Source organism: Parasteatoda tepidariorum, chromosome 3, assembly GCF_982258835.1.
Source record: "Parasteatoda tepidariorum strain Cologne lab strain chromosome 3, Ptep-v5.0, whole genome shotgun sequence".
Classification (NCBI taxonomy): Eukaryota; Metazoa; Arthropoda; class Arachnida; order Araneae; family Theridiidae; genus Parasteatoda; species Parasteatoda tepidariorum.
Window position 1 is genome coordinate 10,010,230 of NC_141757.1, and position 22,260 is coordinate 10,032,489.

Below are 22,260 nucleotides of genomic sequence, written 5' to 3' on the forward strand. Positions count from 1 at the left end.
ATCACTATAAATATTAAATACCACTTCACTAGTATATAGGACATGTTAACTTGATTCCATCATGAGGTACCTTTTGGTAGATAGATGAAGGTTAACATGGTCTATAATAAAATCCCCACAGAATACAAAGATCTAAAACTATAAACAATGCATTTAAAAAATATATAATTTTGCTAAAGGACACTGCTCAAGAATTAAATGACATCATTACCAAGTAAATGAGTATTTACGTTAAAAAATTAAATCTTTTTTTTAGTCCCGCAGTGGGCAGATCGTAAAGACACGGTTCCCAGTAGAACACCGAAATCAAGCCTCACTGGCTGCGGTCAGTAAGCGGGTGGGTGACCCCTTCGATCAAGCCCACGTACGGACCGAGGGTGCACGGCATCGGTCCTCTTTAAATTATTCTACTGTAAAGTGCACGACTTCGTGCGCAGGTCGTCGGGCTATCAAAGCAGGAGAGTCATTTCCTCTGCAGAGGATCAAAATTGCGAAGGCATCTATTCGGATCTTCCTCAGAGATGTTTTCCAGAAAGTCACCAATAGCCCATTGTGCAGCTCTAGTGTGACGTAAATAAAGTACCCACATACCTACATTTATGTGACAAGTTTAATTGGTGATTAAAATGGAGCTTGTCAACTAGGTTTATTTAACTTTTTTGAGCCTAGACGATAGATTTTTGTTATTAGAAACTTTTCTTAAGTTTGAGACACAGGAATTAAAATTCAACTATTCTAAGTCTTAAATGTGTGTACTCAAATATATAACTTATGTACGTTATGGAAATCTATCCTCTATTAATACCCAATCTGTCCCGCTGCGCAGTCGAGCACCATGACTGCGATCAGAGGTGTGTGAATCGTAAGCAGTGAAAATGGACCTATAAAGGAACAGTGGCTCTTCGCTTATGAAAGCTAAAAGCAAGTTAAAGCTAAGAGCCTGAAAGAAATTATTTATGTTACTTGACTTTCGTCGGCGGGATTATTTGCTTCTGTTCATTAGACTACTTTCTGTTTGTTATTTGTTAATGTGTAACTGCTTTCAATTTTATTGTATAAACTATATACGGTAATATATTGTTGAATTAACCGAGAATTTATTCCAGTAAATTAATATTTTAATGTTGCATTTTAGTTTGCTTACCTGCTTCTTTTGGTATTTTACCTGTTCTGATATCGTATATAATGATGAAATTGAATTTAATATGATACATGGGTATTAATCCCTAGATTAAAATTTTTATTCATAAGTTTACAAATTTTATTTATAATGTGAGGTATAACTAGGTATAAATTATAGTTTTTATTTCCTTTTTGTATCCTTGAATGAAATCCATCCGAATTGTTTTATTATCATTGATTATTAAGCCAAAGTAATTGAAACTGCAACCCTTTCAAAGTGATAGCTATTTACACTAAAAAATAAGGTTTCATTGATAAACCTTGTTTATTCCATATAGTTTGTTTTGTGCTCGTCAATATCTTGCTCAATATAAGTCAGATTTTTATTTCTTTGCAAAGCTAACTTAAGAGAGAAATCAATAATTATCTACATCTATTTAAATTTACAATATTATCAACAGAAGTACATTGTTGTGAAGTTTTATAGTTTACAAAACCTTTTAAATCAAACTGCTGAGTAAGTAAAGTACCTTCAAGTACACAAATGAACAGTATCGGGGGGATACAATTTTTATGCCAAGTTTTTTAATTATAAAAGCACTTTTTAAAAATTCCTTTATTGAAGAAGGAAATGGCGTAACTATTGACTGTGGCGTAACTACCACTGTAAATATTAAATACCAATTCACTATAATATAATACGTGTTAACTTGATTCTATCAAGTGGTACCTTTTGATAGATGAAGGTTGACATGGTCGATAATTAATTCTCTTCAATGGTGACCTGCGGATGTGATATGAACTTGCCAACATTGATGGATGGTCCCTTAAAATATTGCTCTAACAAACAAACAAAAAAACTGAAATATAAAGTCTCCCGGTCAATAAACAAAATTGAAGGGGCAAAAAATGAGCGGAATGATATAAAAAAATTAAGAAAATATTGAGAAAAAAGGACATAAATAAAAAAAAATCTGTAGAAATCAACTTGTGGTATTCGTTCATCGAATTCTGTCACAGATAAAAATTCTGGAAGGGCAGTAACGTGGTGTAACTACCACTACAAATATTCAACACAAATTCCCTAGTATATAAAACATTTTAACTTTATTCTATCTAGAGGTACCTTTCGGTAGATGAAGGTTGACATAGTCGATAATTAAATCCCTTCTATACTTCCTTATTGTGATCTGTTGCCTCAACTACAATCATCAAGGTGCAAAATGGATTTTAAACTTGCAATTTATTTTTAAAAACATGTGGATGTTTAAGTGGGTTGGCTACGAGTTATACCCTTTGAACACCTTTCTGCTGGTATTGTATTTCCAATGGAAATACAATGCCGGGAATGACCAGTGAATTGGAAATATAATATGGGGAGATTTCCGTATCATGATCTGTCGCTGAATAATCGCCAAATCTTTGCAACTTCGTAGCAGTGGCCTGCGGGAAACTTAAAAAAAATCTCAGGAAAGGGCTAACTCAAAAGATATATCTTGTATCCTCCCAACTTCTACATGTTTTTTTATTTATTTATTCTTTTTAAATTCCAGGTTTAAAATCCATTTGGTTGACGAAGGATTGTAATTGGTGCGACAGATCATGATACGAAAGTATCCCCTGCAATTTGTAAATTTGAATTGGCTTAAGTTATATATATAAATTATCTTTCTCAAAACATTGTCAAAGGACAATTTATCTGTCTGAGTTTGATTGTTTTTTTCTGCAAAGTATGTTTTCCTATTTCATAATCTGATTTTTTTTTTTAAAAATGAACTTTGTTGTTAATCTTGTTATGTTTTTGACTTACAGTATAGTTTATTTGTTCACGAGCAATCATGTCTGGAAATTTTAATGTCTTTGTTTGGAAGGAACCAGACTTGAGCCTGAAAGAAAAAGTTCTCACATTTATCAAAAGTCAAGAGCCTTTGGATAGAAGTAGGTTTATATAGAAATTATAAGTGGTTAAAATAGTAGATTTATATAGTGGTATTATATAGAAGTAGGTTTATATAGTAGCTTATAGTGGTTAAAATTAAATTTTATTCCTCATTTCACAGGATAATTCCAGGGTTACTCTTGTTTCGCATTGACTTTCAAGCTTTAAAGCTTTTTTTTTTTGTTTTTTTTTTGATATATGTCTATGATATTGAAAGTCGTCACAGAAGGGGACCAACTCAAAGATCTAGTCTGAAGCAAACAGTGTAATTTTATTTAAATCTTTCCAAGTTTAAAAACTTTTGGTGATTGTAGTTATCTTAAACAAGTAGATTTTATTATGAAGCAATTAGAACAGCAATGAACAAATTAATTTAGAACACAGTTTGAAGACTTAATATTTTGAAGTATATTTTATAAGCGGAAAATGAAAAAAGAATCTAAAAACCTTTTGAAAATTTGACTGTGGCAATTATTAATTATCAGGGTTTAATTTAAGACAGAGACACTTGCTGATTTGTTCCAAATTTCCATAAATTGACCTCTCAATAATGTTAAATGCTAGGCCTTTTTGTGTTGAAAGATAATTTGTATACAAGTATCAAGTGTTGAAAGTATAGGAACATATCTGATGTCATAATTTTCTGATATTTTTTTTAATCTTTTAATGATATATGGTAAACATTAGAACTAAAGAAACAGTTTCTTTAAGCAATAAATGTGTTCCAGTTTTTCATTTTCTACATTCTTTTATGTCACCAAAAAGTTCTTTATACTACATCTGTTAACATTTTGAAAATTGATTATATTTTTCGTGAAAATAGTAGCAAGCAAAAAGTTTAATCTACCCTAGTATCTTAACCTCTTGCCAGTGTCACCCGTATTCTGTTCGGGTAACTACTACGAGCAGTATTTGTGTTGCCAGAACTGACTTCAAGCCTTAGAAAAATTAATGTTTCTATTGTGTGAAACCCAAGCCGAGTTCGTTTCTACTTATGAGGATACATATTTCTCTATTTTCCTAATAGATGGCATTAGTGGTCCTAGTTTTTCACTGATTGCGATGCAGGTTCTGCAAAGAGTGCGATATAGGCTTGTGTGCAGTACCATGTTTTGGGACTGTAAAAGATTTGTAAAATTTATGTATTGAAAATGATATTGTTAGGTTTTTATATTACATTATGCTAGTTATATTTAGCTTCAAAATTTTGTTTAATTTGCTTTAATTGAATAAGATGCGTGTGTAAACCATGTCTTTTTTCTGTGCATATAAAAATTATACTTACAGTAGTTATTGTGTTCGAAATTTTATTTTTGTAACAAAAACCATTTCTTAACTTTTATAATAATGTAAAGCACAAATAACACAAATTGTTTCCTTCTTCGCATTTTGTAAATAATCAACACTATAAAGAAAATAATTAAAAATCATGAAAGCCCTAGTAGTAATTGCCGAAAAAAGAGATCGGAAACGAAATGACAAAAATCGGACTCCTCGAATGCATGTTTCGTTTCGAGATTAGGTCGTAATAAATAATATCTTATATAAAATATCAAATTTAAAAACTATGGAGAAATCAATAACAATTACTTCCAGAAATTCAATAGACTTATTGCTTTAAAAAGTATATACTCAAATGTACGTTTTGAACAGGGTTGGGTTTTTGCCGTCAAAAACTGGTTTTTGACATGACAGTGCTAAAAACCGTGTTTTTACCGGTAAAAACTGTCAAAAACCTACTGTTTTCTTTAATTTATGGCATATTGCGGACAATATATTATTTTCACTTAATTGCCTTTATAAATGAATGTTGTAAACAATTGCTATTGATTTTGCAACTATATACATGTATTCTTATAGAAGGATATACATTCATACAGAAATATTGTAATATACTTATTGAAAATAGTGATACTTAACTTTTATCATTATAGCTTGATTTGTAAAGGATTCAAAATTTTGCACTTCTTAATTGTTACAAATAAACAAACAAACAAAAAAGCTTGGAACTATTACTAAATTCAAGAACTAAAAAGAAGAATTTAAAATTTGTCATTTCTTAAATATTAGAAATAAGCTAAACAAAACTTCCAAAACTTGTAACTACTAACAAACTCAAAGTCAGGAATGACTTGACATTCTTCAGTAATGTAATATGCCAAACAAAATGATGCTTGGAAATGTTGAAAATTTTGTTTAGTATCCTAATATTTTACTTCAAATAGTATGATTTGATATAATCATGTTGGGAAAATGCAAAAATCTGTTCTTAAATATCTTTTAGCAACTTTTTTTCTAATTTTATTTCCCAAAAAGGAATTAATTTTAAATCATAAGCAGTTAAACTCAAATTAAAATACAGTTTTCTCAAAACTATGGGTTTTTGACAGAGGGTTTTTTGACATGACGGTAAAAACCATGGTATTAACCGGTAAAAACCGTCATGTGTCAAAAACTTGCCAACCCTGGTTTTGAATTTTCCGTATTGTTTGAAATATATCGAGATACTTTAAAATTCACATGAAAATCAATATCAATAACTGCCTAAAAGACAATCGAAGCGTTACAGTGATTTACGATGCTATTGGAGTAAATTGAGCGTGTCCAAAAGTGATTATCTAAATGCATGATTCAAATAGTACATGTAAATGTCTGTAGAAAAGGAAAGTAAATTTTTTTTAACCTATCTAAAGAAAATCTTTCTGGAAGAACTCAGTAACGTTCTTTGACAATATCGCTGTGATTCTGCCACGGGGCTTAAAGAATCCTAAACAAGCCGTTCTCCTAATTAATTTTTGGTGGTATTCTAACTTTATTTTCTATACCCATATATTTTTGTGTTGTGAATATTTACTTTGTATTTAAAAGGTTGCAATATGTCATCATTTTATTTATTTGTATTTAGAAATTATTATTTTACACGGTGATGTGGCTGATGATATTGAAGATAGCATTCCTTTAATATTCTACATCTATATCAAGTGTCTGCAATTCAAAATTATAGAGAATGAAAAACTAATGTATTTGAATCCTAAAGATTTGTGTCAAGCTGCAGAGTTATGTTTGGAAAGATTAAAGATTCAAGAGGTAAGTTGTTTCACATTGAAACAATTATCCAGTATTTTAACAAAAGCAATGAGTTATGTCTATCTAATGCTGTTATACGCACTTTAAAATATGGGGGTTCTTAAGTGTTAATTTATGAAACTAATTGTGTAGAACTTATAAGTTATTAATGGCATGATTTAAATATATATATATACAGTGAAACCTCCTGTTATGGTCACTCCTGCAAAACGGACGCCTCTCAATACGGACATATTTTTAATTCCCTGAGAATCTTCTATGAATAAACCATTACGTACATTCTCCGCAAAGCGGACACGGACAATCATTTTGGTCCTGAAACGTTGTTTTTTATCTCTACAAACCGGACACTACTTTTTCTAAGTAAATTGCAAGCTAAAGAAATGCAACTTTTCACCATTTTTAAAGCATGTAAATAAAAATTTTTGCCTTATCCATAACTAAAAATATTGTTAAGCTATTTCACCACCGAAAAATCAATCTTTCTCCTGTCACCTTGCTTTATATTTGTAAAGAAAGGAGAGAAAATTGTACTGGACTCCTGAAATAATTCTGACATCGGCATCTTTTGATCTTTTCATCTGGACCACACAGGTTATGAGACCCTTCAAGTTGAAATGACTTCTCTTTATGCTTCTTTCCCATTTTTGAAATTTCTTTGATTTTCTTATCAATTTGAAGACTGTATTTAACACAACTGGGGTAAAAAAAAGAGAACCGAAGTATAATCTTTGAGGTGTTTATATAATTGAAACATTTATTCAGACACTTGATAGCTGATCAATTGTGAATCTTCATAGGTCCTCATGACTTTCAGGTATGAATTACTTTTTTTTCTGTGAATCATGGGAGGTTTATTTTCCAAGAACCATGTTCCCTATCAAATGATAAGTAGGTTGTAAGGGGATGTGAACCTAATAATTGAAACGGACTGAGGACAGTACGCTCCTATTTGGTATCATATGTCTAACTTGAGTATCTATGGTAATAGGAAAATTATATTTATTTATTTATTTGTAGCTAGATCCAGAATTATGTATTTATATCAAACTTTATATATTCTTTTTTATCTTTCTTATTGTTTAAATAAATATTCTTGTAGATATTTACAGTATCCTTGTAGATATTATTTAATTATTTCTACATCTTTGAGAATATTCTAAAAACAATTTACGGTGTTAAATTTCGTTATTAGGGTACCCTTCCCGTAAACGGACAACTCTCATAAACGGACAAATTTTTTCCTCCCATGAATGTCCGCTTAACGGAGGTTTCACTGTATATATATATATATATTTCAATTCTTACTATTAGTTCACACTCTCCCTATATATTGTTCAAATTTTCAATGATTAATAAAATACTTTTTATTCATCCACTCAAATTCAAATATATTTTTTGTTATACTTGTAACTTGATGTTAATACAGTTTTTTCAAATATTAATTCATTCATTAAATAGGGGTGAGCGAAAAACGAAATGGAATTTTCTGATGAGTTAAACGTTAGTCATTGTTTTAAATTTTACTAAAAGCAAATCAGTTTTTCACATGTTTTAAAGATAGCATCATTGATAATTTCTAACTTATAACTCTATTTGAACAAAAAAAAGTAGTTTGCTGCTCTCGTTTAAATCTTTAATTATTTCATATTCGCTGTGTCGGATGAATTCAATAAAGAACATTACGTGGTAGCACGTGTGGTCCATGTCACCAAATTTTTACTTTTATAAGTTGTCTGATACCACACACCATTTTTTGTCTTCGAATTCCTACTAATTAGTTCACAACACTCTCCCTATATATCTTGTTTAAATTTTCAAACTTGAATAAAGTACTTTTTATTCATCCACTCGAGTTCAAATACAATTTTTTAATCTTGTAGTGGATGACCTTTCATGTTAATACAGCTTTTTCAAATATAAATTCATTCATTAAATTTAATTATTTAATTTTAGTGTTTTCAAGGGGAAAAATTCTAATTATTTAATAAAAAGTAACTAAAATAAAAAATTTCTTTGTTGAACTAAGTAGGAATTGACTTTAAAGTTTTTTCTTTTTATATTGCTCGTTTTGTATTAAATTTATAAGTCTTTGCATGCAACTTATTAATCTTTAACTAAATAGATACGGGGCAGTAAAGAAAATAGCAAATGAAATGAATTCAATCTTTTCTGATGCAAGTAAATCATCAATTATGTAAATTTGAACTGATGTAAAAGTATTGTAATTAAAGAATGTTGCAATTAAGAAATAATAACCTAATTAAAAGTTTTAAAAGCTATCTTAGCTTGATATGCATTAAAAAATTAAATTTAAAAAAACTGCTTTTTTTTAATTTTTTACTCACTGTATATTATTTAGTTTCCTTTTAATTTTATCCCTAAAATTAGGCAAGTACTCATGCATTATGATCAATATACGTTACAGAACACTAAGCTTCTTATTCGGTGTGTCAAATATACAAAAAAAATCATAGAAAGAATGTAGGAAAAGGGAGAAAACTTAATTCTTCATCTCAAGTAATTAATAAAAATGGTTCACCAGGATATTTAAGTCTGCAAAATTAAACCACATTTTAAATAAATAAAAGAAAAATCTTTTCTTATTTTTCTTCTTGAATGAAATGGAGAGAGTGAAAATCAAACCTGCCGCATTTCCTGGTTTTTAACAAAGACTCCTGTATTTTATGACAATCTCCTGTTTACCCATATATCAGTGTTTTTATCATAGAAAAAAAATGGGGGAGAATTTCTCACCCTTTCTCAAAAACAGGGGGAGATTTCAAAAAGTTAAGTGAGATTTCTAAAAACTAAAAAAACACAAATAGACTTGGAAAAAAAATCATTTCTTTTATTATAATACATTTTTAACGTCTTCTATTTTTTAAAGCATTGAATATTCTTGCTGCATCATCATAGAAGATTTTGCCTCTACTAGGTATTTGTCCATCTTACATTAGTGCATTAAAAATTTGAACGTCTTACATGAAAAAACTTTATCTACAGTAAACACAGAGGTTGCAGAGAAATGTGTTCTGAAAGGGGTTCCGTGGTTCGGTTGTGTTCTGTTGTTCGAAAAGGTTCTGAACAATACTGGTAAATAGGGAAGCTAGATAACGGAGCAAATGTTGAAAATAATGAAAGATCCAGGAAGAAAAGTGAAACGGATTTTATTCTAAATAGCGTAATTCGAAGCTTCTTCCAAAATGCGAGAAATTTGCGAATTTTGAAATTGATTTATAGAATGCGTGAATTTCTCGCAGTAATAATTTTTTAATGCGAGAAAAGAAAAAAATATGCGAGATTCTCGCGCTGTAGTGAAAACACTGTATATTCTCAAATTTCTCTGTATTTGTTGAAGAAATTATTTTAAAAAAAATGGCAATAAAATATTGACTGATGGCTTAAATACTGCTCTTATTCCTCAACAGATGGTGTTAATGACAATACTGATATTGAGTGTTAATAGTTTAAGTAATATAATGGTTTAAAAAAGTTTTCTTCATATAAAGATTTAAATACATATTTTTTACTTCGCTAAATACAAGTGCTTATATTATTTCCAATTTTGAATTTCTCTTTTTGACATGATTATGCTTGATGTATTATTATTTTATTTGTCCAATGTTGGCAGGTATGGAAAATAATTTTGAGTATGGAATTATTTTACTGCTATTTCTTGATGTCAGTGTTTAATCAGTCCTAATCAAAAATTTTGATTTCGAATATCTCTTTTCATAATTTAATGTTTATAATTTTATTTGTTTTTGTTTGTCAATCTTTTATATTCCTTTATTATTGAAATCCTATATAAATGTGCATATAAATAGATGAATAAAGAGGCAACAGAATATTTTATAATTTTTGAAAATTTAGAATGTTGTAATAATGTTATTTGCTCATTCTAAAAAAAAAAATTTATATTCAAATATTAACATATTATTTAGTTCAATAATGCTTGTTCTACCCTTTCTTTAATGAAATGTTATTCGAAGTGGTTTAATCAATTTAATGAATTAGTAAGTATCAAAACGAATATACTACATCTTATTATTGTTTGAAAAAACCATTTGATTTTGATCTTCTAAGCTTAACTGATTTAGAAATTTTGGTTTTATTTCTTTGTTGAGTTACTGATTTAATTGCTAATCACACTTATTTTCTTAATCATAAAATATTTACTTTTTATTTACTATATCTTTAAATGGAAGATATGCATTATTTTAAATCGAGAACTGTTTTTGGTACCCCCTAAAAACTTGGATATCCTGGTCCTAAGGGCTTGAAATTTCCTGAATCTAGCAGAATCACTGATTCTAACAAATTCCTAAAATTCCAACCTTAAAAAAAAAAAAAAAAAAAAAAAAAAAATCAGAATAAATAAACTTAATTATATGAACTCTTGTTTTAATACTCTGAACGTAGTTAGTAAAATTCTTTTTAATAAATCTTGAATTTAGTGAGATTTTTCTGCTAAATTATCATATCTATAAAGATTTTTTTCTCTTCCAGAATGAAGACAAAGGCGAAAGTTTAGTTCATTGTCATGAATCATACAGGAAAGAATTACTTGAAACAAGTGAGGCTTCATCACCAGCTGCTCAGTCCTTAAGAGAATTTATCACTGAAAACAATTGTATTGATATTTGGAAAATGCTGAGCAGCTTTCAAAAGTACAAAAGTATCAACAACCAATTCAGTCAACATATATCAGAGGTTAAGTTTCTTATTTTGGGAGCAATTGATTCATTTATTTTTGTAAGTATTACCACAATATTTCTTTTTAATTTGTTTGAATTATTATTAATTAAATCTATGTATTTTTCAATTAATTTAACTTCTCTAGAGAGGTCCGGTGGCTGAGTGATAGCACTTTGCGCCCTCGTGCCATAGGTCCTCGGGCCGAGCAAAAATGACTCAGCCTTTCATCCCTTCAGTGGGTCGATAATATGAGTACCAAGCATGCATGGGAACTAAACACTGGGGGTTCCTCGTTTGGCTGATAACCCAAAATTTTACAGGGTTTTTTCCTCCAAATAATTTGATTTTTTTAAATTCATGTCTGTCATGTCTTGAAAAAATAGGTGCCTATTTTTAATGTACTTGCATGGGTCTGTTTAGAAGAAATTTGGGTCCATTAACGAACCCTTCACAAAATATCTTTTCAGAAAAACGAACCCTTCCCAAAATATTTTAACTTAAAATGGACCCTTTACAAAATAATTTATCTTTTAATCGGACCCTTCAGGAATTGGCTTATCTTCATTATTGTTTTGTTAATCGGATAAACCCTTCCCAGGAAAGGGGAAGGGAGGGAGGGAGATGTAATCGAACTAAGTTTTGTCTTCGGCAGACGCTTCTTCCTTTATTCGTCCGAAATGAATGTTCTGCTTTCGGCAATATAGGCTAAATACCAAATATTTGTATGTTTTATCTATAATTTAGTAGCAGCAATTGCTGTTTATTTTTTAAAATTTAAATTTTTTTAATTATAATTTTACAGTGTTGAACATAATCTTGTATGTTCAACATACACCGGACCCTATTTGCGCAAATTCATAAAAGCAGGACCCTGGTTGAAAGAATGTGACTTAACGTTTATTTATATTCATAAATTACGAGTAATTTTTTCACAATTTTACAAAAACGGACCTTTCACAAAGTGTCTGGACAGATCCCTGACTTAAAATATGTCGACTGTTATTTCAATTTTGTATATTTTTGAAGTGTTTTCTTTGAGGTAGTTAATCTAGATATTATTTTATGGAGCCCTAAAAAAATGAAAGTTTGATTAAGAATTTTGTGAAGAATAAGTAAAAATATAAAATAGTTAACTGTTTTCATATATTTAGTAAGATTATTCTATTATCAAAAATATGAGCTTGCTGATTGTGTTCGCAGATACTTTATGTTTTTTTTTTTTTTTATTTCGGAAATGTCCTTGTGATACTCATTGGCTTATAAATAAAACATAGTTCCTTTCATTTCAGAAAGAAATCATCAGCTTTCTAAATTGTGAGACTATACTCTCTATTGTAATTGAAACACCTTTGAATATCAGTGTGCATGAAAGCCCTTCTGCACAATCATCTTCTACAATCACCACAGAATTAATGAACATGAATGAGTATTGCTCTAATGTTGAGAAACCCATGCATTTGAAATCTGCCACTCAAGTAATTTTTTTTAACTTTTTTTCCTTTTAATTTGCTTTGTTCGTTTTTTATTTTCTTCTCTGATTTTGTTACAGTTCTAGGTTTTAAGATCTATAGACATGGTGCGTAGCGTTTTTAAAAAGTGCTCAATGTTCGAAAATGAGATTTTTTTCTTTATCTTGTCAAATTTTGTCACATATTATGCAAAAGCATGGTTTTCACATTGTTCTATTCAACATTTTTACAATTCATTCAACCACAATCCATTTCGGCTTACCGTTGGTTCATAGCGTATTAAAGCCCCAATCATTTCTCATGTTTGATGCAATACTTGAGGGCCTGCATGTGCGTCTACTGAGCTGGGTTTCGGTGAGATTATTGCACTCTCATGTGCAACTCTGCTGCATTTTGCAAGATATTCTCCAATTAAAAATTTCTTAATCTTTTTGTAACGGCTAATATAATCAAGAAAAGAGCACTTTGTCAGAAACTAGTCATTTTATTATGATCATCTGAGGTCTGAAAATTATTTTGCATTTTGTTAATGTATATAGTGCTTAAAAATATTTTTTGAGTGCCTAAAAGGTGCTTATTTTTTCTGAAAAATCTGACTAATCACCCTAATAGATTGTTTTTATTTATTTATTTATTTTTTTAAATGTAGCATTTGATAAATGTACAATAGTTTTCTAGGGCTTTATCAGTATTGTAGTTGAATGCTTTTTTAGAAAAAATTGAATTGACTTCAAATAGAAACTAATCTTTAAGTGTTGTATGCAACCTGATTTGTAAAAATTAATGCGAAAGTTAATCTTTTCTGTTTGTATCATAGTGCTAGATGTAAAGATCTATAGCTTGTTTTAAAATATACATTGAGTAACTACAATACATGTTAAGCATTTTATTAGCCCTGAAGCTGAACGTTTATTTAGAAAAAAATGATTTGGTTGCTAATCGAAATTAATGTTTTAATGTTTATATTTTATTATTAACATGTTATGCTAATAATAAATAGCTATTTTTTTTTTTTTGCAAAAAATAATAAATATTTTCAAAAATTGTTTTTGGTGGGTGATAGTTTTTGTATTTCCAAAAATGATGTCTAAGTCTTGAAAGATTTTATGCTACAAACCCTCAATTTTTAGGACTGCATTGTAATTTATTGTTTCATTTCAAAGAAAGCTTTATTGATTCTTTTTTTCTGTAATATGAATTAAACTACCCATTTTGAATGGGAGAATCAAATTCCTTTATACTAGTAAACTCCTAAAGACACGATTCCCAGTAGAACACCGAAGTCAAGCATCACTGGTTACAGTCATTAAGCGGGTGGGTGACCACTTGGATTAGCATTCAAGGGACCCCGGCTGCTCGTTATTGGTCCTTGTTAAACTGTTCTACCATAAAGGGGAGCCATCCCCTCTGCAGAGGATTGAAATTGTGATGGCGTGTCTTCGTATCATCCTCAGGGATGTTTCCCAGACCTTCACTAATAGTCCATTGTACAGCTCTGGTGCAACATAAATAAAGTACCTACCTACCTTATATTAGTTAACAAAAAATTATAATGTAACGTCGCTATTAAAGATATACTTAGGAAGCTAAGGGATCTTAAAACAGATTAAAAAAATTTCCTAAAGATGATAAGAAGGAAGAAATAAAAAAAAAAAACAGAGACCCTAAGTTTTGAAAGACTTTATATAACTACTTGATTTAAACGACCAATTCTATTTCCTTCCAAAATTTGTTACACAACATAAACTGTTACAAGTTGTTTTCCAGAAGAAGCTGTTAAATTAAAATCACAGGGTGATTTAGACAGTGTACATTCTACACCTTAAAAAGAGCAGGGCACTTGAAGCTAAAAAGGGCACTATTTTCCTCTGAAAAACACTTATCTCAAAAAAGGGCATTAGCCATTGAATTTAATTTTCAAACAAAGTATCTTAATTAGATGAAAATTAAAAATTGTAAACCAAGGCTTGTCCATTTTAACTATATGCAAATTATTTCATTCTAATTAAACATTCGAATTCAGTTCTCATTTTAGAGGGATAATTTCATGCTGCTCATAAGTATAACTTTGATAACAACTATATATATTTTTTATGATTACAACTAAAATAAGGGTGATAAAGAAACTAACTAAAAGGTAGTCAGATGAATGCTGTTGAGGCTAAACTAAAAGGCAATCATTAGTGGTTAAAAGATTGCTGTTGGAATTCCTTATTTTCGGGGGCTAACTTTGTGCTTTCCCCAAACCTTATTTTTATGATTCCGGCTAAGATAGGGGTGGTAAAAAAAAAATAATAAATAAAAAATAAAAAAAACTGAGAGGTGGTCATTCATAGGCAAAAAGTGTTCTAACGAATACACTATAAAAATTGGAATTTTAATTCATTTGGCGTAAAAATACAAGTTAACCTCCAAATTTTAGTTTTAGAATTATGTCTGAAATAAAGGCGGTAAAAAAAATATCAAAAGGTGGTCATTTATGGTCAAAAAGTGATCAAACAAATGCAATGTGAATATATAAGTTTCCTTCCTGCAGTTAGACTTTTATAAATCAATTTCATATATTTTCTTAAAACCATGTAAAAGTAGGCATATCGATTTCTTTATTTATTAGTGATGTTTTTAAATTTTAGGAATACTGTAAAGAGATAATAATGGCCTTTCTCAGCCTCCTGATTAATAGCCGGAATGAGCTAGCTTTGTCTAAGGTCATGATTTCTCCATTCATTAATTTAAGTCACGAAGCTTTCACTCATTTAAAGCATCTCGCTATTCAAAAAGAAATGCCCATGTGTCAGGTAAAGTGGTTGATTTTTTTCTTCATCATAAAAGAAATTGTTTTTTTAATTAGATTCATTACAATAAAGACCCAACAAACAAAACTTATCAATTGAAGCTTATTTCAGTATTCTGCAACATTTATTTTTTGTAAACCCTAATTATTTGAAATACTGTTTATTTAGAATTTTATAATAAAATGCCAATTTGTTGTACAATTTTTGAAAAATAATGCTGTATAAAGGTTTTACTTTCCTGAAATACCATAAAAATGTCATTGCAATCTGTATTTTATGTTCATCATCATTTGCACTTGCATTGTAAAAAAAAAAAAAATTAATCGAAAAAAAAACACTATTAAAATGTATAAATTTCTAACACAATTCAAAAATATCAAAATTTTGTCTTTTCTATGAATGAGCATTGAGTAATTAGTATCTATATATGTATATTTTATTCACTTTTCATTGAGTATGTTAAGTTTCTCCTAAATATTAAATTTCTTTAATAACTTTTGGTTGATATGTATGAATTTTTCCTAAATGTTTATTATGTATATAATTCCCCCTTTTTAAAATTCTTTTCTTTCGATAACGAAATTGTTTATTTAAGTTAGTTTAAAATTTATATGAATAACAACAGTTTTTAAAAAGAGAAGAAAAAAAAAGAATCAATGCGAACATGGGTTGAGAAAATTATTCTAAAGTTTTGTATAAGTAGTTTATTTGATTACTATTACAAATATTTACTTTGCTAGGATTCTCAACTAGTTAAATTTTTATAAGTATATCTTTTTTCAGGGGAGATATTAATAAATTTTTTTTAAATGCAACTTTAAGTGTTTATTTTCTCATCATTTCAGTTTAAATTACATAAAAAAATTTCCGGTTGTTTATAAAAAAAATTTTTTTCTTTAGTTTACTTTTTTTTTTTTTTTTTTTTTAAATTTATGCACAGAGATTTATCTATTATCATACCTTTAATTGTTTTTATAAACCAACATTTTTTATCTTATTCTGATTATAATAGAGAATCAATTTTTTAAATATACACATAAAATAGTATTAGACAGTAGTTCAAAAAGAAAAAATTGTTGAAGACCAAATTTGTTTATTACATTATATTACACATTTTGATAAATTTTTACAGGTGTTGAATGAGTGCTCTTTCAAATTTTATAATGCCCTTTTTTTTGAGAGGCAGCCCCTGCCATTTTTTATTCCTAGGAACAACTTTGTATTCAGTTAAATTAAACAAAATATTTGAAACCATTGAAAATTGAATACAAAAGTTTTAAATTAATGTTTTAAATTTTGAAAAAAAAATTCTTAAACTATGCAAGATATGAGTATTTAAAATTAAATATAAAAATGTTGTATTAAAATTTTGTTTTGAAAAAAGTTTGTTAAAAACTGCGCAATATATGAGTATTTAAAGTAGTCCTTGAGGATAATTTCTGGGTGGAGCTTTAAGCCCCAATACCTCCTTCTTAGCTGTGCCACTGGACTTTTATAAATGATAAAAAGTAACATAAATAACTTCTCTAAATAAACGATTCTATTTTTGCTGCTTATCCCCATCTCAGAATCGTGGTGACACGGCAACATTGTCGCAGAACGTAGTCGAGTGAAAGATTTTGGTTTTCTTTTCAGCAGTAATCTGCGTTCTATTTTTTTTATGTAGTTATTATTCTTGTACGCAAAGTTTTTAAAATCCTTTATTTTTATTACGATATTGTTTATTACAACAACTGAATCTCGAAATGAAAACTGGCTTTTAGTAACCCCTTTTTGAAGAGTCTAACTCGCATGATTTCGCTGTTGGACTTTTTTTGAATAGTTGCTGCAACGGATTTCACGATTTTTTTATTATTTTCTTTAATGTGATTATGATTTACCAAATTTCGAAATTATTACTGTGTTTTCCCTCTACAAAATGCGAGAATATTGGCCATAGCATTAAAGTAAAAATTTAAATTTTCGAATAAAGAAATTATTTTATTTTAACCAGAAAGTTATTTATTATTATTATTATTATTTTTTGAAGTTGATATTTCTGTTACTTTAAATTAGTAACATGTATATTTGTTATTTTAAAAAGTGTCTTGTGAAAAAATATTAGTAGTAGAGAGGCAAGTCGCAGAAAGCCTGAAAAAATTCTGCCGCAGGGGTGGCTATTGCTTTGTACTATTATTGATTTTCTTATTGTTTTGGATTTAACTAACAAATTTAGAATTGAAATTCATTGTTCTTTTTTAGACTGCCATATCATACGTGACTAAAGTCCGACTTGGCGGTAAAGGATATGCTCCTCCCAAAGATTGCCCAATGATGCCACACATAAAATGTTTGGAGTTATTTGTTGATACCCTCAATCATTTGCAAACTATCATGGAAGAAGATGTCTCACCAAAGTTAGTAACCACAGTTACAGTTGAATTTGTTATTTTAAACATTTTTTTTTTAATTTCGCTCATTTGTTATTCAATATTTTAAAGAAACTAAAATAAGATTATTTTTTTTAAAATTCCTATTAGGACCGTCTTAATAGCATGCAAGGCCCCCAGGCAAAGAAATGTTTTGAGCCCTTATAACAGGTCATACTGCTTAAAATCGAACTAAAAAAACTTCACATACATAAAATAAAGCATTTTTAAAATATGCAATAATTTAAACAAATTCAAATACATTTTGATTTAAATGTATTAAATTTTTTTTTAGTAGACCCAAAAAAACTGAATTCACATAAAAATTGCACGTAGAAAAATAGATTTTGGTTGCCTTCTTAAGTTTCCCTAGTGATAAACTATTCAAATTATTGTTTGCAAAATAATCAATCTCTATTTGTCGAAAGAACAACAAAATGCACTCTTTATACAATAGAATATATTTATTTTAAAAAATATATCAGATGGTTTTGTTTAGTCTTAATTTTTTTAAATACAATTTATAAAAAGTGAGATTCTCTGCCCGGGTGTGCCCATGCATGAAGATGGTACTGATTCCTATTACATGGTGCATAGCATTTTTAAAAAGTGCTTAAAGGTGCTTATTTTCGACTTTAGTTTTTTAAAAAGCCCTTAAAGGTGCTATTTTTCATGGGTGTTTTTAAAAAGTATCCTTTTCGAAAATGAAATTTTTTTCTTTAGCATATCAATTTTCGCTATGTATTATGTAAAAGCGTGCTTTTCGCATTGTTCTATTCCACCTTTTCACAATTCGTTCAACCACAATCCATTTTGGCGTACCGTCGGACCATAGAGTATGAAAGCGATAATCATTTTACAGGTTTGCCGAAATACTTGCGAGTCCGCATGTGCGTGTAGTGAGCTGGATTCAGTGAGATTCTTGCACTCTCATATGCAACTCTGCTGCATTTTGTAAAATATTCTCAATTTCAGACTTCATTCCCCCCCTCTGAAATCGAACTGAATAATCTCTTGATCATTTTTTAAGGGCTAATATAGTCAAGAAAATAGTTCTTTGTCAAGAATGTTATTTTATCATGATTATGTGAAGTTTTTGAAAATTTTGTGTTTCTTTCATGTATATAGTGCTTAAAAATATTTTCTGAGTGCTTAAAAAGTGCCTATTTTTGTTGAAGGATTAAGCTAAGCACCCTGTATTATTATAGTGTCATGTTGTGATTATAAAAAAAATCCCTAAAACTCTGTGTTTTTAAATGAATTGATTTAAATGATTCTTCTGTTCCGTGGTAAAAGACTATAATTTATTTTTGTATAAACAGATATTGCCTACAGTCCTGTATAAATCAATAAAAAATCAATCAAATCAATAAAAAATGAACCAAATCAGTAAAATGATTAATTTTTTTTTTGCCTTTCCTATTGTTATTTTTAATTCTTGCTTGTGTTCATGTGTGAAAATTACAGCAACATAAAATCTAACCCTACTCAAATTAATTCAAGCAAGCATGTTAAGATGTTAATTGAAAATGGGATGTTAATTGAAATTCATAATTAACTGCTTAAAAAGCAAGCTGACAGATAAATCAAAAAATTTATTTCACTTTGAATACTGTTAAATACTACTCACATTTATTTAATTAATATTAATTAATGATATTGAAAGTGTTTTCCCATTATTAGTTAAAAATGACAAAATCAATAATGTTGCCTAATACCTTTTATACCTTACTCTTATTGTAGGTTAACAAATATTTCTGTATAGAATAACTTGACTATACCATTTATTAATTTTTTTTTAGAGAAATAAAAATTTTAAGAAATTCAATCTTTAAGATACAGAAATATTTTTGCAATATTAAAATAAATTTTGGTATTGAAAATTGTGTTTTATATAATTTTATTAATCTGTAAAAAGTAGTTATTGACTATGAATTTTTCCCATTTTTCTAGTTTAAAAACCTACTGTTCAAAACTACATTTTGTATTATTGCGAACATATTTTTGAATCTTAAACTATTATTTATCATGTGATTTTTTTAAGGAAATAAATAGGTAAGATTTTTCAACTTGCAGTAAAGGTAAAATGTAAGGAAACACAATCTATTTTTTTATTTGAGCCTGTTTTTGGTAGTTAATAAAGATATATTTTTGTGCCATTTTCAATTAATTTAAATCATGCATTTACATGCGTTATATATTGCAATGAAATGCAAAAACAATTTTTTAACTAAACTTTTGTTTATATAATTTAACAATTATAAACCAAATTAATGAAATTTTCAGGGCTGATTGTGCTCCGGAAAAAATCCTGATTTCCGGATTTTTCGCTAATTGTGATCAGGAAGTTTCCGGAGATCGAAGGTTCAGATGTTTAAAAAATTATTGAACACAAAAGTTTCCGGAAATCAAATTTTTACAAAGGTGGAACTTTAAAAAAAAGTTTATTTTATTTGTAGAGGAGAGACTGATACTTTATAAGCTTCTATTCAAGATTAATATTCATTTTTTATCAGTAAATAGTTATTATAATCATAAACTCAAGAAAGAGACAGATTTGTAAATTTCAATTACTTCTCCAGGTCGACATAGGTATGTGTAAATGGTATAGGTATGTGTAAAATTATGAATATATTTTAAGTAAACTAAGAAATATTGAGAAAAAGGTTAAAACCTTGTTTAAATTTTTTTCTAATTTTTCGATTTAAATTATTATTATTTTTTTTTACTCAAGAAATTTTCTGGAATTTTTACTTGGGCTCACAATCACCCCTGATTTTTTTTTTAAACACAAATCCTGAAAAACCATCTTTTTATTTATTTGTATTTTATATTATATTGGCCTATATGTGTTCTCTAATAGTCTACTAAAATGTGTGTCATCTACAAAAAAAGGAAGGAAAAAAAGCAATAGATTCCTGAAAGATATCTTTTAAATTTGTCGGCATGAAGATGTACTATTTTTTATTATAATAAAAATCTTTGTTTTAAATTGATCAAAAATTATTTTAAACATGCAATGTCAGTTGAAAATACAATTACCTCTGTCTTGGAATAAATTAGTAACACATAATTGAAAATATCTCAAATTTTTATTCAACGTATCAAAGTACTTGTTTTTTATTGGTACCATACAATAACACAATTTATTAAACAATTTATAAGCGTAATATGTACATGTATTTTTTTTTCTTTGAGGCCGGTATGTTCGCTACAGATTTTCATAAATCAATTGCATTTTCCTTTCCTTCAATATTGTGTCATTCATAAACTTTTGATCATTTATTGTAGGTCTTCAATCAAGAGGCTCATCAATACATTGAAGAATAGACTATTGAAATGCGACGATAGTAAATTTAAACAAAGTGCTATTGAAAGGACCACTACTCAGTTACATTTATTAACCGATCGAGTTTTAGAGTTTGCAAAGTCTCAAGTGAGCATAAAATTATTTTTAATAAATTACTCAATTTTTGCTCTAAAAAATCAAGAGTATATATGTAAGGATAATTAATTTACTAGGGAGCGTAAAAGTTTTTAAAAGTGCTTAAAGGTGCTCTTTTTTTATTTACGTTTTTTTAGAGCCCTTGGGGGTGCTTTTTTACTCTGGGTTTGTTAAAACTGCTTAATTTTCTATCTTTTGAAAAGAGATTTTTTGTATGTCAATAGTGATAACAAAAATAGCATAATTTTCTCAATTTTTTATGCAGTATTTATCAGAAACTGGTTATTTTATCATGTATATGTTTGTAAAAAGTGCTTAATTTTCTATCTTTTTGAAAAAAGATTTTTCTATTTATTAAATAAAATAAAATAATGCGTGATTTTCACAATTTTGTCTGCAATATTTATCAGAAACTAGTTATTTTATCATGATTATGTAAAGTTTCTGAAAATTTTTCGTTTCTTAATTTAATTGATTTTATGTTTAAAAATTAAGAACTTTAAACGATAGAAAGAAATAATTTTATTACTGCACAGATCCTAATTATGATTTCTTTCCTTTTTTTTTTTGGAAAGTGATTAAAAATATTTTTTGAGTGCTTAAAAAGTTCTTATTTTTCATTGAAAAATATGACTATGCATCCTGTTTACAGTTACTGTTTAATTTAAAAATAAGATTTTTTTTTTTAATGTTTGGAATTGTGTCATGACGCTATTTAATTGCCAACTATTTTTTGTGCTATCCATTAAAATTATCTTGCTATAAAAGAGACACTGAGCTCTTTTATATAACTATTGGACTGTGCAAAACATGTCTTTAAGATGAATTCTGCTGTAATACCTAAAAATACCTTATTTTATAATATGGAAATACCTAAAAATCCAATATTTTTTGGAAAAAAAATAATTTTTAAAAAAATTAGTAAATTTAAGAATAATTTATTTTCTATTCTAATAGCAAGTGTAAATATTTTGTTTAATATATTTTATTCATAAGAATAAGGAAAAACTGAAAAAGTAAAGAAATAATTTATTGGATGGGTTAGAAATATCGAAGTAATTTGATAAAAATCGTTTTATAAAAATCAGGAATTTTTTCGGGTGCTTGTAGTCCCTTTGACTGAATATAGCGTTCGTATGCGCCAGGAATAACAGGAAAACAAGAGTTTTAAAAAAGTCAGGGAAAAACATTATTTTATCTCAAAACCACGAATTTGACGCCCTATCAAACTGCAGAATTTCACTCTTCCGTTTTCAATAACTCAATTCCCTATTGCGCAATAGAGGATTTAAGA

At 28.4% G+C, this 22,260-nt stretch overlaps 1 protein-coding gene across 7 annotated transcripts in view; it reads left to right on the forward strand.

The window, feature by feature from the left end:
- LOC107449779 (uncharacterized) overlaps positions 1 to 22,260 on the forward strand; it is a 323,223-nt gene that overhangs the window by 286,029 nt on the left and 14,934 nt on the right. Inside the window, exons 1-9 of one of the 7 annotated variants that reach the window (XM_016065429.5) lie at positions 955 to 1,069; positions 2,676 to 2,852; positions 2,935 to 3,060; positions 5,967 to 6,148; positions 10,661 to 10,906; positions 12,139 to 12,324; positions 14,952 to 15,116; positions 17,355 to 17,509; positions 20,813 to 20,957. In XM_016065429.5, coding sequence (XP_015920915.2) covers positions 2,961 to 3,060; positions 5,967 to 6,148; positions 10,661 to 10,906; positions 12,139 to 12,324; positions 14,952 to 15,116; positions 17,355 to 17,509; positions 20,813 to 20,957 — 1,179 coding nt within the window. In that variant the 5' untranslated portion in view covers positions 955 to 1,069; positions 2,676 to 2,852; positions 2,935 to 2,960. Of the gene's footprint in view, positions 1 to 928; positions 1,217 to 2,675; positions 2,853 to 2,934; positions 3,061 to 5,966; positions 6,149 to 10,660; positions 10,907 to 12,138; positions 12,325 to 14,951; positions 15,117 to 17,354; positions 17,510 to 20,812; positions 20,958 to 22,260 lie in introns of those variants that run through there. The other 6 variants (XM_016065428.4, XM_043048731.3, XM_016065430.5 and 3 more) reach the window with 6 other exon arrangements.